Source organism: Nicotiana sylvestris, chromosome 12, assembly GCF_000393655.2.
Source record: "Nicotiana sylvestris chromosome 12, ASM39365v2, whole genome shotgun sequence".
Classification (NCBI taxonomy): domain Eukaryota; kingdom Viridiplantae; phylum Streptophyta; class Magnoliopsida; order Solanales; family Solanaceae; genus Nicotiana; species Nicotiana sylvestris.
Window position 1 is genome coordinate 12,350,237 of NC_091068.1, and position 17,135 is coordinate 12,367,371.

At 39.1% G+C, this 17,135-nt stretch overlaps 1 protein-coding gene across 1 annotated transcript; it reads left to right on the forward strand.

Annotated features, from left to right (window-relative positions):
- The first annotated feature begins 753 nt into the window (after positions 1 to 753).
- LOC104247959 (ABC transporter G family member 14-like) lies at positions 754 to 4,151 on the forward strand. The gene is made up of 5 exons (XM_009804122.2): positions 754 to 1,012; positions 1,742 to 2,534; positions 2,688 to 2,864; positions 2,972 to 3,159; positions 3,304 to 4,151. The coding sequence occupies exons 1-5, from the start codon at positions 839 to 841 to the stop codon at positions 3,946 to 3,948; spliced, it is 1,977 nt and encodes a 658-aa protein (XP_009802424.1). The 5' UTR covers positions 754 to 838; the 3' UTR covers positions 3,949 to 4,151.
- The last annotated feature ends 12,984 nt before the right edge of the window (positions 4,152 to 17,135 follow it).

Here is a 17,135-nt window from a genome sequence, read left to right on the forward strand (position 1 = left end):
GTACGGGAATGGATAGGAACGATTATTTGGGTACTTATGATGTGGTGCGTCTCTACATATGTTTCGGGGCAATACTCTTGGAAAATATACTCGTCAGATTGTCATGGCCAAATTCCATAAATATAAACACAGAGTTGTCAGCATATACATCAAACTAAGCAATTTAACTTTAATAGTTAAAATATAAAAGTGAGAAAATACATCACTTGACGATGATTAAGTGACAAATATGTATATGCAAGACAAATGTCTTACATTTATTTGTTAGGTGTAAACATCGAGTGTAAGTAAGTTTTTATAGTATCGGCAGGTGTTAATTGACTACCTTTCGTCCAAAAATTACATTATATATATAGATAAAATGTTAGATTTTAGAGGTATATAACATATACTGAACACTCCTTGTCGAGAATTTTTTTTCACTTCATTTAAGTTTGAATACCCTTACGGAAATTCCTGGCATCGCCACAGCGTATCGAGCGTTGTCATGCACCCTTTTGCTATCATCAGGAGACATCACAAGAACTCATTCTCTACATAAAGGAAGATGAAATTTGTCAGAGGATGGTAAAGTTAAAAAGTTAAGAGGAGACCTGACATGAAGAAGATTAGCATAATAATTTGATTGTGTTATAATACTTTAAGAGAAAGAGGTGGTAGCCCACTAGAAAAGAAAGTAAAATAGGCCAACTTTAGCACAAAAGAAGAGATCCTCATTTGTGTATCTTTCTCTGCTTATATATTTACATGGCTGTTCAGTTCACTTTAGAAAACTCAAGTTAAAAGCAACTCTTTAACTTCTCCTTCCTAAACTTTCCTCAGTTCAACTATTGGCAATATGCCAGTTAACTGTATAGCACCAAAGCCAGAAAATTCTGGCACAGAAGTGATGGCAGCTCCGACGAATTTGCCTAATCCATCAGAGCTGCACGACATGTCCTGTCTGGCTTTCCCTGTCCAGATTAATTCACAGTCTTTTTCACAAAGAGCTTTATACCCTATAACTTTGAAGGTCTATTTTTTTCTCTATCTGTTCTCCCTTTAGTACATAAAGACTCCGGAAGGAGAGCCTTGGAGCAACTTTAAAGTTGTTTACGTGTGACCTATAGGTCAAGGGTAAGACGTGAAAGCAGTCACTAATGCTTGCATTAGCGAGCCGTGAAAGCAGTCACTAATGCTTGCATTAGGATAGGCTGTCTACATCACACCACTTTGGTGGGGCCCTTCCTGAATTCTGCGTGAACGCGAAATGCTTTGTGCACCGAGTACACAAAAACTCGCTTCGTACTTACATGTATAGCATAAGCAAGTTCGTTTTTACATTTAACAAGTAATTTGAGTCAGTCATGTGCTCTGATCCAGCGGCGGAGCTACATGAATTGAAGGGACAATTGAATCCCCTTCACCGAAAATTATATTGTAAAACTAGAGAAACATTTTTTGGTATATAATTAAGTTATTGAATTCTCTTGACACAAGGAAATTTTGTAGTGTAGTAGTAAAAGTAGTTTAAAATTTGCTTTAGGTGTGACATTCTTGATTTTCTTGAATTGCCTTACTAGAATTCCTGGTTTTGCAACAATAAAAACCTAGTGTAATTTCACAAGTGGGGTCTGGGAGGGTAGTGCTTACGCGGGCCTCATAGGGGCCGTTTCCGATAGAATTCCTAGTTTTGCGCGAGTCATTTTTTGTTCAACGGTTCAATCTATTCTTGCTGATGTCTTCATATTTTGATGTGCAGTTTGAAGAGATTGTTTACAAGATTAGGCAAGAAACACAAGGAATGTGTTGTGGAGGAACATCAAACACAAAAGAGAAGACTATACTAAATGGTGTGACAGGTATAGTTTGCCCTGGAGAAATGCTAGCAATGTTAGGTCCATCAGGTAGTGGAAAAACTACCCTCCTAACAGCACTAGGCGGCCGTCTTTCGGGTAAATTATCGGGCAAAATTACATACAACAGTCAGCCTTTCTCGGGTTCCATTAAGCGTAGAACCGGATTCGTGGCACAAGATGATGTCCTATATCCTCATTTAACTGTAATAGAAACACTTCTATTCACAGCTTTGCTTAGGCTGCCACAAAGCCTAAGCAAAGAGGCAAAAGTGAGACATGTAGAACATGTTATAACAGAACTTGGATTAAACAAGTGTAGAAACAGTATGATTGGAGGTCCACTATTTAGAGGTATATCAGGTGGAGAGAAAAAAAGAGTCAGTATAGGTCAAGAAATGTTAATCAACCCGAGTTTACTACTATTAGATGAGCCGACTTCAGGGTTAGATTCGACCACAGCTTTGCGAATCCTAACAACAGTTAAGAGGTTAGCTAGTGGTGGTAGAACCGTGATCACAACGATCCATCAGCCGTCTAGCCGGCTTTATCATATGTTTGATAAGGTAGTGCTGCTCTCTGAGGGCTGTCCTATCTACTATGGTCCTGCATCAAGCGCCCTGGATTACTTCTCGTCGATTGGTTTTCCCATATCCATAACTGTCAATCCTGCTGATCTCTTGCTCGATCTCGCTAATGGTAATTAGAACATTTCAGTACAAGTTGAATTTCCACTACAAGTTATCCTTTCACAGTTGTTATAGCAATATGTATGAACAGTTAGAAACTATTTTAATCCAAATCATATATGTAAGGCAACAAGCATCTTAAAGTGTAGCATTGAACTTACAGGAATTGGACCTGATTCCAAGCATGCAATCGAGCAGGGCGACAATACTGAACAGGAAAAGAAGTTTGTGAGAGAAGCTCTCATCTCCGCGTATGAGAAGAACATTTCGACAAGGTTGAAATCTGAGCTATGCAGTTCAGATAACAGCAATTACAGTTACAAAAAGGATGTTTCTACAAGTTAGTTTCCAATTTACCATGAAGAAAGCAATTTAAACTATTTTCAAACTGTTAATCCACCTTTAGTCAGCGACTAACGATAGCTATTGTGGGCTCTATTGATGCAGGAAATGGTATGAAATCAGCGCAATGGTGCACAAGTTGGAGCCATCAATTTAAAGTGCTTCTTCTGAGGGGGCTAAGGGAGCGAAGATACGAGACGTTCAATAGGCTTAGGATCTTCCAAGTTATAAGTGTAGCATTTCTTGCAGGATTATTGTGGTGGCATACTCCTACATCCCACATTGAAGATCGCGTAAGAACTTACCTCTTGACCTATATTATATTGCTAACATTTTACAATTGCAACAATCCATACTACATTTGGCATATTACAAACAGATGAAAGTCTGCTGCTATGTGCTAATAATGATATTGATATTTGACTTCTTCTTTGCAGATCGCAATGTTATTCTTTTTCGCGGTATTTTGGGGCTTCTATCCACTCTACAATGCAGTTTTCACTTTTCCACAAGAAAGAAGAATGCTTATAAAAGAAAGATCATCAGGAATGTATCGCCTCTCGTCATATTTTCTAGCCAAAACAGTAGGAGATTTGCCTTTGGAACTTGCACTACCAACAGCATTTACTTTCATCCTTTATTGGATGGGCGGTCTCAAAGCCGATCCTACAACCTTCATCCTATCTCTTCTAGTCGTCCTATACAACGTTCTTGTTTCACAAAGTCTCGGACTAGCTTTTGGCGCCTTACTCATGGATGTAAAACAAGCCACAACATTAGCATCAGTCACAACATTAGTCTTCCTCATTGCTGGAGGATACTACATTCAACAAATTCCCTCGTTCATCGTCTGGTTAAAGTATTTAAGCTACAGTTACTACAGCTACAAGTTGCTTTTAGGGGTTCAGTACAATGACAGTGATTACTATGAATGTTCAAAAGGAGTTTATTGCCAAGTTGCAGATTTTCCTGCTATTAAATCAATAGGCCTAAACAATATGTGGATCGATGTCTCGATCATGGCTGTGATGTTAGTAGGCTACCGACTTGTTGCTTATCTAGCACTCACTCGTGTACGATGATAATTCGATGAAGACAGGCGGAGGAAATATTTTAGGAGTGAAGTTAAAAGAGTTCAATTTTCTGCAATAGGGAGTGAGAATGTCAGTTTTAGATTTTTTGATCCCATTGCCAGATTTTGATCATTATAACAACAAAAATTTTGATGTACTACTACCACTCTGGCTATTTTGCTTAATATTAGCTTGGGAAAATTTTGAATGCTTTGGAGACTAAATCTGTTACCACTCTGAATATATTGAATGCAACATTTTAAGATGAAACAGAGAACAAATTCGATTTCTACCTTCTATTAGTTAATTGCTAGTGGTCTTCCTAAAACCTTCTAGGCGAGGCTATAAACATTGCGTGCTAATCAATAGGTGTATGATTAGATTCCTACTAAAGAAAATTCCCTATGAGTTACTTAAGGGTCGTAAACCTAATATAACTCTCCTAAGAGCATTTGACAGTAAATGTTTTGTGCATAATAGATATTTTAGGTAAGTTTGATGCAAAAAGTGAAGAATGTGTCTTCCTTGGTTATTCTTCATATATTATAAACAACAACAACAACCCAGTGAAATCCCACTAGTGGGGTCTGGGGAGGGTAGTGTCTACGCAGACCTTACCCCTACCCGGAAGGAATAGAGAGGCTGTTTCCGAAAGACCCTCGGCTCAAGAGGACAAAAAGGCAAAAGGAGACAAAATCTGTAACACCACAGAAATAATAAGAAAAATAGGTAAAATAGGGAAAATATGTAAGGATTATAAAGTGTATAACAAAAGAACTTTATGTGTTGAAGAAATTGTGCATGTGATTTTTGATGAAACTAATTACTTCGCTAAGAAAAGTTCACATAATGATGCTGATGGTAAAATTAGGCTCGCACAAGCATATGTCGATCGACCAGATCAAGGTACTTCGTAGAACAACACTGTACAGAAGAGACAACACAAGAACTCGGTTATCTCGAAGCTGAGCATGATGTACAACAGACAGAGGGAACCGAATAGGCTGATGCTGGAATGTCTAGCAATGATGAACCTAGTTCCTCTGTTGACCAAGAAATAGTATTACACAAGGCTTGCATGTGAGAAATTGAAAGCATAAAAGTACTCATCCAATTGAGAACATTTTCACCCCTGTGGATTCTATAATAATGACGAGATCCAGAGCAAGAAATATATACGCCTTCTCTGCCTACCTGTCCATGATTGATCCTATGAAAATTAAATAAGCTCTTCGAGATGATGTTTGGATCGTTGCTATGAAAGAAAAATTTCATCAGTTTGAGAGAAACAAAGTATATAACATTTGGAACCTCGACCAAGGGACAGAACAATCATAGGAACTAAGTGGATGTTCTGAAATAAGTTAGAAGATCAATTTGCTATCACAAGAAAAAACTCAAGATTTGCGGTACAAGGTTACAATCAAGAAGAGAACAGAGACTATGACGAGACTTTTGCCCCAATTGCTTGAATGAAGGCCACTTGGAAGCTCATTACTTTTGCATCTTACATGGGGTTCAAACGTATCAAATGGATATTAAAAGTACATTCTTTAATGGGCTTTTGAAAGAAGAAGTGTTTGTGCGTCAACTTCCAGGTTTTGAAAGTCATGAGTTTCCTGATCATACTTATAAGTTAGATAAAATATTTTATGGATTAAAGCAAGCACCTAGAGCATGGTAAGGGAGATTGTTAAAATTCCTTCTTGAGACAAGTTCACAAAAGGTAAAATTGACAATACTCTATTTTTGATGAAGATAGAAAGAAACATTCTAATTGTCTAAATATACATTGAAGATATCATTTTTAATGCTACTAAATGAATCCTTGTATAATAAATTTGCAAAATTAATAGGAAGTGACACTACTACAAAAGAAACTTTTAGTGGCATTCAATTAGTGGCAATAAAAGAATGGCCGCTAAATAGTTTTGTAAACAAGAATATTAGAGGCAAATAAGCATTAGACGCTATTACATACCTTTTTAGTAGCAATAAAATTAAATAGACACAATTAAAAGCGATTTTTATTACTTTGGTATTCCCCTCCAAAATGCTAGAAAAATAACCCATTCCCTCCAATTTTTTCCACAGTGTGAATTGAATTTTTATTCATCAATTTTAGTAGTGGTGAACTTTTCTTCAATCTTCGTCCCTGTAGAGTAGCTTTGGTCGGCACACCTTTTGAAAAGGGTCCTTTTATATGGGACAATAATTATAGTTAGAAATTGCTATATTTGGTTTGGGTGTAAACCTTTCTCCATTGTGTCAAAAATAGATTGGCGAAATTAATTGATTAAGAACAGAACTTCAAAAGAAGATTCTGAAAGTTTGGAAAATATGTAAGTAATAATTAGATCGCTGCTTACTCTATAGACCAAGTTGTCTTATTCTTACAATACTGTGTTCCAGAATACGATTTATTTTTTTAAAAATATTATTATGCTGGCTATCTATTATCTTCTATTGCCCTTCAACTTGTATAACAATCCAATTTTTTGTTTGTTACCTGTTAATGCAAAGTATCACTTTTTATATCACTTCTATAGTATGTATGTATATGTGTCCTTTTCTAGGCTTACACATGTTTAGTGATAGTTCCTATATTCCTCACAATATTTGATCATACGGAGCTAACAACTGATAAAAAGGTGGCAGCTATTAGTAGCTTCTTAGTACTTCTAATTAAAGGTAACAGTTCATAAAGCATACCATCTAGCTTTACTTTTAAGTTGAATAATTCTTCAACTATGATATTACAGAAGGTAGTATGATATTGTTTATTGAGCAGGGTATACGTGGTTGTAAAATAATTTGCAGACTATGAATTTGAGTTTATGACCTCAACTTGCTTGAGATTGAGGAGTAGTAATAGTTGTTGCAAAGTTGAAGTCAATAGAAGTTAGCACGTCGTCTATGCCGATTAGGTTTTTGCTGCCACATAAATATGGTAATTTTATCACTTAAGGAATTGTTAAATGTAACTTACATAGACGAAACATGTTGCTAGTTCATTGATCTATTTGTTTATGGTTGTAATATATCCCTGTGCGCGCAAGTTAACCCATATACCACAGTTTAATTAAATAGTATCATTCATTGAAATTATTTGGTTAACTTGGATAATTACCTCACAATTTTTTTTTTTTTTTTTTTTTTTTTTTGAAACGGAAAGGATCCAGTAAAACCAAAAAAAAAAAAAAAGAACTGTAGTTATCCATAGAACTGAAACATATAGTGGTTAAGACTAAATCTATGTATTATTTTGTATTTTGGTAGATGGATCATCGAAGTGCTTTGATTTACCAATGAGGAGATTGGGGAGGAAGACAAAATAGAATGCGGATATAGTTGTAATAAATAACCTAGATTAAGTTAAAGAGGATAAGTATAAGCTAACGGAAATCTCAGTTATAGCTCTTGACTAGTGCTTGCTGAAGACTGCTTCTTTAGACAGACAATAATTATCCCTTGTGATAACAAATTAATAACTAGGAGATCAGTGGACTGGTCTCGTCTCTTAGTGGCTCTATGATAACGCTAATGTATCAACTTCATAAATCCTAAAACACACTTAGCTACTTTTGATTATTTCTTGGATAATTTTTATGTATAAATTATAAAATAGTATTCTTATGTTGCAGTGACAAAGGAGAAAACAAGCAAATATAAATAACATGGCCAAGCAAAGTATGCCTCACACTGGAGGATCCAAAAGTATTGTCACCTTAATGGCTGAGAAGGTATTCATGTGATTAGACTTCTCTCTTCAACTTATCTGTTTGGAGCGCATACAATAAAGTTTTTTCTAGTTTGTACTCTAACACAAGGAAGATCAATAGTTAGTTTCCTTAAACAAATTTTCTGGTTTAGGAACAAAGGTTGTCTAGGCAGGGTTTCCAAAGAAGAAGAGAACTTTGTTTTCTTTTAATTTTAAAGAAGCAATGGAAAATGAGAAAGAAAAAATGGATGAAGTGATGCTTCCATGGTTTTGTTTTCATCCAACTGATGAAGAGTTAGTAGGGCTTTATCTAAGGAGGAAAGTTCAGCAGAAACCTATCACCATAGAACATATCAAGCAAATTGACATCTATAAATATGATTCCTAGGATCTACCAAAGTTGGCAACAACAGGAGAAAAAGAATGATATTTCTACTGTCCGAGGGATAGAAAGTATAGAAAAAGTGCGGATTTGAGGGGTTCTTTGAGGTCCGATTTTGATATTCTTGATATGTATAGACTCGTGGGGAGATAAGGAATCTATTGATAAAAAATTTATCAAATTCTGAGACGTGGGCCTGGGGGTCGGGTTTTGATTAATTTCAGGATTTATGTTGAAATTTGATTATTTTTGCATGGGCTTCGTTCACTTAGCATATTTTGACATCGTGATTCTGATTTCGGATAGATTCGCCGTGAGTTGATGCCGATTCTAGGGGCAAAGGCATTGCGGGCTAAACTTTGGACCGGATTGAGGTGAGTAATGATTGTAAATGTTGTCCTGAGGGTATGAAACCCCAGATTGCACATCATTGTGCTATATTGAGGTGACGCACATGCTAGATGAGCATGGGATCGTGCAACGTTGGGAATTGTGACTTCGTCTGTCCCGAATGACTGTTTTACCACGTATTTGATTACAAACTGTTTGCTATCATCATGTTTTGGGCGGAATGCCATATTTGGGCCTCGTGCCAATTATTTGGACCTTTAGGGGATTGTTACTGATATTTCCTTACTATTTTAACTTTATCTTGTACTCAGTCATGTTATACTCTACTGTTTTCATAACTCAACCATGTTTACTCTGTTTTAACACATTAAATTATATTTTGGGCTGAGCATCATGTTTTACTATTGCCCGAGTGACTTATGAGATTCTGACTGAGTAAGGATGATAGCCTGTGTTGTGAGGATACTTTGGGGTCGGGCTGCACGCCACAACAGTGATACACTAATTATGATTATGAGGCCGAGGGCCTGAGATTGTATGCTACGAGGTGGCTTGTTGATATGAGGCCGAGAGCCTATTGATTATGCCACGAGATGGCTTGATATTGCGTTTGGGCCGTAAAGGGCCCCTCCCGGAGTCTGCACACCCCCAGTAAGCGCGGGTACACGTTGTGATATGAGATATAGCCCGAGGGGCTGGTGTTGTTCTATGTGTTGCCCGATGGGCTGATTCTGTTGGTATTATGCCCGAGGGGCGGTTCTTTATGTGTTTATCTTTTCTAGCAGACTGTCATTTACTTGCTTAACTGTTAAAAAGGCATTTTAAAGAAGATTAAACTGAACTAAGGTGACTTTATATGTTTTCACTATTTCATCACTTTTATTGGCTTTATACTACTTCTCTATAGCATGTTGAGGTGCCTTTATGTGATTTCTTATCGGTCAGTCTTTATTAATTATTATTACTTACTGAGTTGGAGTACTCACATTACTCTCTGTACCTTGTGTGTAGATTCAGGTATTTCTGAACCCGGTAGCGGGTATTGGTTGCTCAGAGGCAGAGTCATCGGAGTTTAGCAAGGTAGCTGCCCGACGTTCGCAGCACTGCTTTTCTCCCTCTTGATCTCATTAGACTATATTTAGTACACTTTCAGATTTTTCACTGTATTTAGACCTTAGTAGATGCTCGTGACTTGTGACACCCTGATGTTGGCTATGTCTATTCTGCAAATTGTATTATTCACCTTTATTTTGGGATTGTTATTATGTTAAAGACTTAAATTGTGTATTTAATTGTTAAAAAGAATTGGGTGTTGTGTCGGCTGGTCTTGTCTTCACGAGAGGCACCATCACGACCGAGTCCAGGTTTAAGGTCGTGACAAGTTGGTATCAGAGCCTAGGTTACATAGGTCTCACGAGTCATGAGAAGGTTTAGTAGAGTCTCGCGGATCGGTATGGAGACGTCTGTACTTATCCTCGGGAGGCTGCAGAACCTTTAGGAAAAACTTCACATTCTTGAATTCTTATTGTGCGCCCTTGATTCAGCTTGGAATGTAACTCTTTAAATTCCTTCCACACGTTTGTATGCGTGCATGAGCGCTCAATATCAGATGTGCATTGATGGCTTTTGATTTTCCCGACCGAGGGGAGAGATGTGATCTCTATGTGTTGATGTTGGGCCAGTCTGGAGGACTTGAGGCTGATTTTTTGCCTATAGCTGAAGCACTGAGGCGTTGATTGTGTCACCACGTGCTTTTGGATTTGTATTGCCGATAGTGTCCCTATTAGTGGGAGTGATGACTGGATAGCGGTGTGATGAGTATGGTATGACTGCGAGATGTATTCATACGATTTGGAAGCGACGAGAAGGGTCTGCTGGAGGATAGAAGAACTATTAGGTGCTTGATTTCCATCTTGATTTGAGGTATACTCCCGAGTTATGGGTATGTGAAGAATCTTTCCATGTTTTCTAGTTGGGGAAGCAAAGTAGATTTCACGTTGTGTTATGAGTTCAGATTCAGGAAAATCAAGTGACTACGTAATGTCTATGACGGTGGAAGGGTATAAAAAGATGTTAGTTGAGGCAAAATAGGTGGGCTATCTCCTGCGGATTGTTCTGAAGTTTACGTAATCCTTTATGTCGTTTGTTGGAAGATCTCTACCACTAGGGAAATATATGTGTTGCAATTTGAATTTGGGTCGCCTAAGAGAGTGGGTTTAACTGTTACGAGAGTGAATGCGAGATTTGTAAAAGTTTTAAAGTACTAGATGGCCTGTCTTTCACGAGCTTATGAAGGATTGAGTTTAATCTCACTATGGTATTATGGTAGCAATAGAGTATATGCATTATGAGTTATTGTGTGTGATTTGATCTACGACTTCAAGCCAAGTGGGGGAGTCGGCTATTGATTAGTTGATTGCATGGTTATGTGCTATGTTGGTCCCAGTTTGAGGCATGCTGGTAAATCAGTTATGGCTTACGGAGGCTGAGACCGAGGATGGCTCGAGTAAAGAGAATTTCAATAAAGGTTATGTATGCTTTATGGGCGTATGCGAATCGCGGAATGACTTGAATTATTATTGGTAAAGGATGCTCGGTGCATAGAGCAGCAAGTTGCTTAGTTTTGGGTGAGGTTACATCCTGCGGTGTTGGAGTGCTAATGAGGCACAGGTTGTTCGGTTAATCTGATAAGTCTAATTGAGGTTTGAGTAGAGTGGATGTGTGAGGCCCCATGAAAAATTTCCACCTTAAACCCAAAAGCTCGTAGTGGCAATTAGGATCATGTGTTAGAGATGCGTGATAGTGTTTATTGATGATATCCTTCGTGATAGTGTTTATTCATGGATCTTATGAATCGAGTCTTCAAGCCCTTTCTAGAATCCTTTGTGATAGTGTTTATTGATGATATCCTTGTGTATTCCCGAAGTCGGGAGGACCATGCTGCCCATCTCAGGGTAGTTTTGCAGACTCTTCAGCAACATCAATTGTATGCAAATTTTTCGAAATGTGAATTCTGGCTTAAATCTGTTGCGTTCTTGGACCACGTCATTTCCAGGGAAGGAATTCTGGTCGATCCTCAAAAGATTGCAGCAGTGAAGAATTGGCCTAGACCTACCACTCCAACTATGATTTGTAGTTTCTTAGGCTTGACTGGGTACTACAGGAGGTTTGTGGAGGGTTTTTCTACTTTTGCCTCTCCATTGACTAAATTGACGCAGAAAGTAGTTAAATTCCAGTGGTCCGATGCTTGTGAAAAGTGTTTCCAAGAATTGAAGTCAAGATTGACAACAACACCGGTGTTAGCCCTGACAGAGGGTATAAAAGTGTTTGTAGTGTATTGCAATGTTTCGAGAGTCGGGCTTGGGTGTGTGTTAATGTAACACGGCAAGGTTATAGCCTATGTTTCTAGGCAACTCAAGAATCATGAGAAGAACTATCCAACCCATGACTTAGAGCTGGCTACAGTGGTGTTTGCGCTAAGGATTTGGAGATATTATGTGTATGGGGTCCATGTGGATGTATTTGCGGATCATAAGAGCCTTCAATATATTTTCAAGCAGAAAGAGTTGAATCTGAGGCAAAGAAGATGGCTAGGGTTACTCAAGGACTATGACTTTGATATTCTCTATCACCTGGGAAAGGCTAATGTTGTGGCAGATGCACTTAGTCAAAAATCCATAGGAAGTTTAGCTCATTTGGAGGTCTATCAGAGGCCGTTGGACAGGGAGGTTCACCAGTTGGCTAGTTTGGGAGTTCGCCTTGCGGACTCTAATGAAGGAAGGGTAATTGTGAAGAATAGGGCTGAATCATTGCTTGTGGCAGAGGTGAAAGAGAATCAATTCGTGGATCCGTTGTTAGCACAACTGAAAGAGGGGATTCTCAAACACAAAACCATAGCTTTTTCCTTTAGCATGAATGATGGTACCCTACGGTACCAAGACCGCCTATGTGTTCCTGATATTGACGGTCTTCAGGAGAGGATCATGGCAGAAGCTCACACTTCCAGGTATTCCGTGCACCCAGGTTCCACGAAAATGTATCATGATCTAAAGGAAATTTATTGGTGGAATAACATGAAGAAAGATGTGGCGAACTTTGTGGCAAAATGTCCAAATTGTCAGCAAGTAAAGGCCGAACACCAAAGGCCCGGTGGATTGGCTCAAAGCATAAAAATTCCTATGTGGAAATGGGAGATTATCAACATGGATTTTGTGGTAGGGTTACCACGCACTCCGTGTAAGTTCGACTTGATTTGGGTGATTGTTGATCGACTCACAAAGTCAGCGCACTTCCTGCCAGTCAAATCTACCGACACAACGAAACATTATGCTTAGTTGTATATCAAAGAAATAGTCAGGTTACATAGCACTCCAGTCTCAATCATTTCAGATCGAGGGGCTCAGTTCACAGCCAACTTTTGGAAGAAGTTTCAGCAAGGTTGGGTACGCAGGTAAATCTTAGCACAACTTTTCATCCACAAACTGATGGGCAAGCAGAGCGGACTATTCAGACGCTTGAGGACATGTTGCGTGCTTGTACTCTTGATTTAAGGGGTAGTTGGGATGACCATTTGCCACTCATAGAATTTGCTTACAACAACAACTTCCATGCTAGTATCCAAATGGCACCATTCGAGGCACTGTATGGTAGGAGATGTAGGTCTCCCATTGGGTGGTTCGAGGTCGGAGAAGCGAAATTGATAGGGCCGGACCTCTTGCATTAGTCCATGGAAAGAGTCAAGATTATTAAGGAGAGATTGAAAACTGCTTAGAGTCGCCAAAAATCCTATTCGGATGTGCATTACAGAGATTTAGAGTTCGAAGAAGATGATTGGGTATTCCTAAAGGTTTCCCTTATGAAGGGCATCATGCGGTTTGGAAAGAAGGGAAAATTGAGTCCGAGGTATGTCGGACCATACAGAATCATTCAGAGGATTAGTTAGGTGTCATACAAGCTCGAACTGCCACCCGAAATGTCATTAGTACACCCGATCTTTCATGTGTCCATGTTGAGGAAGGTAGTGGGAGATCCGTCTATTATTGTGCCAGTTGAAACTATTCAGGTAAATGAAAAACTATCATATGAAGAAGTTCCAGTTGCCATTCTTAATAGGCAGGTTCGGAAATTGAGAAATAAGGAAATTGCATCCGTGAAAGTATTATGGCGGAACCACCAAGTTGAGGAAGCCACTTGGTAAGCCAAGGATGAAATGAAAAGGAAGTATCCACATTTGTTTGAATAGTTATGTCATAGCTTTTATGCATTTAGCTCCTATGAACTCTTATCTTTAGACTTGATCTATGTAAAACTATCCCCTTTTTGGTAAAATGTTGCCTGTACGGCCATGGTTGATGATTGTACAAGTTATGTAACGTTTGTGAAATATGGTTATGCTGTTAGGATATGTTCTGGAGTTCTCTAACAGGTGGATAAAGCCTAGATACAAAGGAGACTCTCGCGAAACTTTCGGAAATTCAGGGAGTTGACCAAATTTGGAGACTAATAATATGTAAGCAGCAGGTTGCATAAAGATCGCTAATAAGAGAACCCTGATCCTTATTCGAGGACGAATGATCTTAAGTGGGGGAAGATGTGAGGCCCGGTGAAAAATTTCCACCCTAAACCCAAAATCTCACAGTGGCAATTAGGACCATGTGTTAGAGATGCGTAACGCGGTTCAGACCTTTTTGAACTGATCTATGATATAAAAAGTCAAGAAATAATGTTTTCTAGAAAATGCGATTCTGCGTCGAGAATGCGGTCGCATATCAGGTATGTGGACCGCATAATCGCCGCAAAGTAAGTCAGTGTGTTGGTCAAATTTGAGGTCAACTATGCGGTCAAGTATGCGATCGCATAACCGATATGCGAACCGCATAATAGTCTCATATTTCCCTTGGGATTTTGTAAGGGGCAGTTCTGCGGTGCATTATGCGACCGCAGAACAGGTATGTGGACCGCATTTCTACCGCATAACCAGGCAGTGTGTTCAGGTCTTGGGGAGCATTTTTGTGGTCCATTATGCGGACCGCATGTCAGCTTTGCGATCGCAGATCCGACTCGGGGCTCCAATTTTCTAAATCTTAAACCCGACCCCCTATCATTATATACGGTGTAATAGCTCATTTGAGCTGGTTTTTATGATGCTTTTAGAGAGAGAGAGAGAGGGTCTTAGATAGGGGAAGTGACTTTCATCAATATTGATCCAAAAATCCTTGTTGAATCATTGAAGATAATCAAGTGAGGGACCTAAACCTTCATCCCAAGAGATAAGGCTTCATCACCTCAGCTCTCATTTTTACACATAACTACAAAGGGTCATTAGTGAGGTAATTCATGGGGTTAAGGGGGTTTGCATTGCATGCATGTGTTCTTGAAGAGTATGAGGAATTATATAAGAGGAGGCATGGGTAATGGGCTAGTGTAATCTTGCATAAAAAGAACCCTAAGGCCTTAATGAACACTAATTGCTCGGTAAAATGCTCAAGAGAGCTTAGATTATGATCTTTTCTTGATTATGCGTTAAATTGTGCTATATTGCTTAAATAGATTGAGGTGCGAACATTCCGTAACGTTATAGGATTTAGGAAAGCTCGGTTGAGGTATGTATGGCTAAAACCCCGTCTTTTAGAAATTGAGCTTCATCGGTGATTGTGTGGGCATGACAAGATTAAAGTTGAATTATTGCATTGCTTGTTGTTTTACATGAGTTGGTATTGTAACCTTATGTGAGTGAAAAATGTGTCCCAACATAATCAACGTGCTATCTTGACAGCTTGAAAGGGGCAAAGGTATGAATTATGTATTGGAAATGTTTAGACCTTAAATTGAGATTGCAGCTGAATATATTGTGCTATCTATGTGAAATCTTATCTATGTTTACAATTTAAATTGCTCTTGTGTGCACCTACTATCCTAACTGGCAAAGATAATATTGAAAATTGGGAACGATGTAAAATGCGGCCTAGTGCGAAGAATGATTTGATAAGTCGTGGCCCCAAGTGCCTATGAAATGATTTATGAGAAATGAATTGATTTATGAGAAGGGAACAATGCCTTGATGAGGCGACCTAGCCGATCGGGTCGAGATCGGACTCTGATCAAGATAGCGGTGGTATTGGAAAGGTATTATGAATGAATTCTAGAAAAGAAGGAAAATGAGATTATGATTAAAGCGTATGTCTCAAATGAGGCAACCTAGCCAATCGGGTCGAGATCGGACTCCACTCAAGATAGCGTTGCTCTTGTGAACAAATAATGATTAGTGTGAAATGCCCCAAACTAAAAGCTATGGGAAAATGATGTGAAAGTTGTATGATTGTTTTATTTGATAATGTGGTGATCTTTTAAAGTTTTGAGTTATACTTGTGATTTCTTATTCTTGTATGAAAGTTCTTTCTAAGTAGATGGTATTTAGTTATACATACTAGTACTATTCCATGGTACTAACGTGCCTTTTGCCGGTGGCTCTACATTTTTAAATGAATGTAGGTGGCTCCATAGCGGATAGTGCCGATCGTGTGTAGCGGAGCATCCTCTTCTCAAACTCTTGGTGAGTGCCTTCCTCCTTCAAGGGGTTTTGTGACATGCCTTTTGTTATAGATGTCTATTTTGAGGTATAGCCGGGTCCTTGTCGCCGACATTGTTATCACTGTCTTGGGTATCCTTAGAGGCTCCGTAGATATATATGTGGGTTACGCACGAGCGTTGGATGGGTCTTCAAACTATGATGTAATTCAAATTCTCATTTTGCTAAAGTGTAATTGTATGTAATCTTGGACGCTTAATTACGGATTAATTTTGTGATTTAAAATGAGCTAACTTTTTAGAATGCACTATCTTTTCTCGTCTAAACAAATGAATGAAAACATGGTTTCCTTATTCTTATCGAGTTGGGTAGGAAGTGTTTGGTAAGGCTTGCTCAGTTGGGTTTACTCGATTGAGCGCCGGTCGCGCCTCCCGAGGTTGGGACGTGACAAACTTGGTATTTGAGCCTAAGGTTTTAAAGTGTCCTAGGTTGTCTTGGAGCCATGTCTGGTAGAGTCCTTCTTATCGGTGTGCAGTCGACCACATCTATAAGTTGGGGGCTATTTGGGCATTTAGGAATAACACCCTTCTTTGATATTCTGGATCATGCGGTGAAACTGTTCCCTCTCTAATTAAGTGCGTTGTTCTATCTTTCGGTATATGGCACCTAAGAAGAAAGTGAGAATTGGCTAGGAAGCCAATGCTAATGCCTCCTCAGGAGTGGCTGATGATTCCCTGCTTGATGATGCGGGTGAGGGTAGCTACCCTGATATTGCTCTACCGGATTCTTCTACTCCGAAGCATACTACCCCAGTTCCTACACCTTTGGAGGGTACCACTATCCCTCCCGTTGATACCTCTATCCCGCCTCCAACTCCAGTTTCCGGTTCTGGTATTTCTGATGGGGATCTTAGGGGAGCCATTCAGATGTTGACCCAGCTAGTGGCCTCTCAGGCCTAGAGGTCAAATATTGCGCCCAGTTCATCCAGCCAGCGAGGGGATTCTACTAGTTCTAGGGTGAACAGATTTCTTCAGTTAGACCCTCCAGTGTTTACGGATGCCAATCCAGAAGAAGATCCTCAGGATTTTATTGATGAGATGCACAAGACTCTCAGGGTTATGCGTGCTACTAAGACAGAGGGAGTAGAGTTGGCTGCCTACCGTCTGAAAGGGGTGGCCTATTCATGGTTTGAGTTGTGGGAAGATTCCCATGAG

What these genes read in the sequence shown, in the direction of transcription:
- LOC104247959 (XM_009804122.2), top strand. Translation starts at nt 839, where the DNA reads ATGCCAGTTAACTGTATAGCACCAAAGCCAGAAAATTCTGGCACAGAA. An exon ending in TATACCCTATAACTTTGAAG is followed by an intron (nt 1,013 to 1,741) that starts GTCTATTTTTTT and finishes TTTGATGTGCAG; the next exon opens with TTTGAAGAGATTGTTTACAA. An exon ending in CTTGCTCGATCTCGCTAATG is followed by an intron (nt 2,535 to 2,687) that starts GTAATTAGAACA and finishes TTGAACTTACAG; the next exon opens with GAATTGGACCTGATTCCAAG.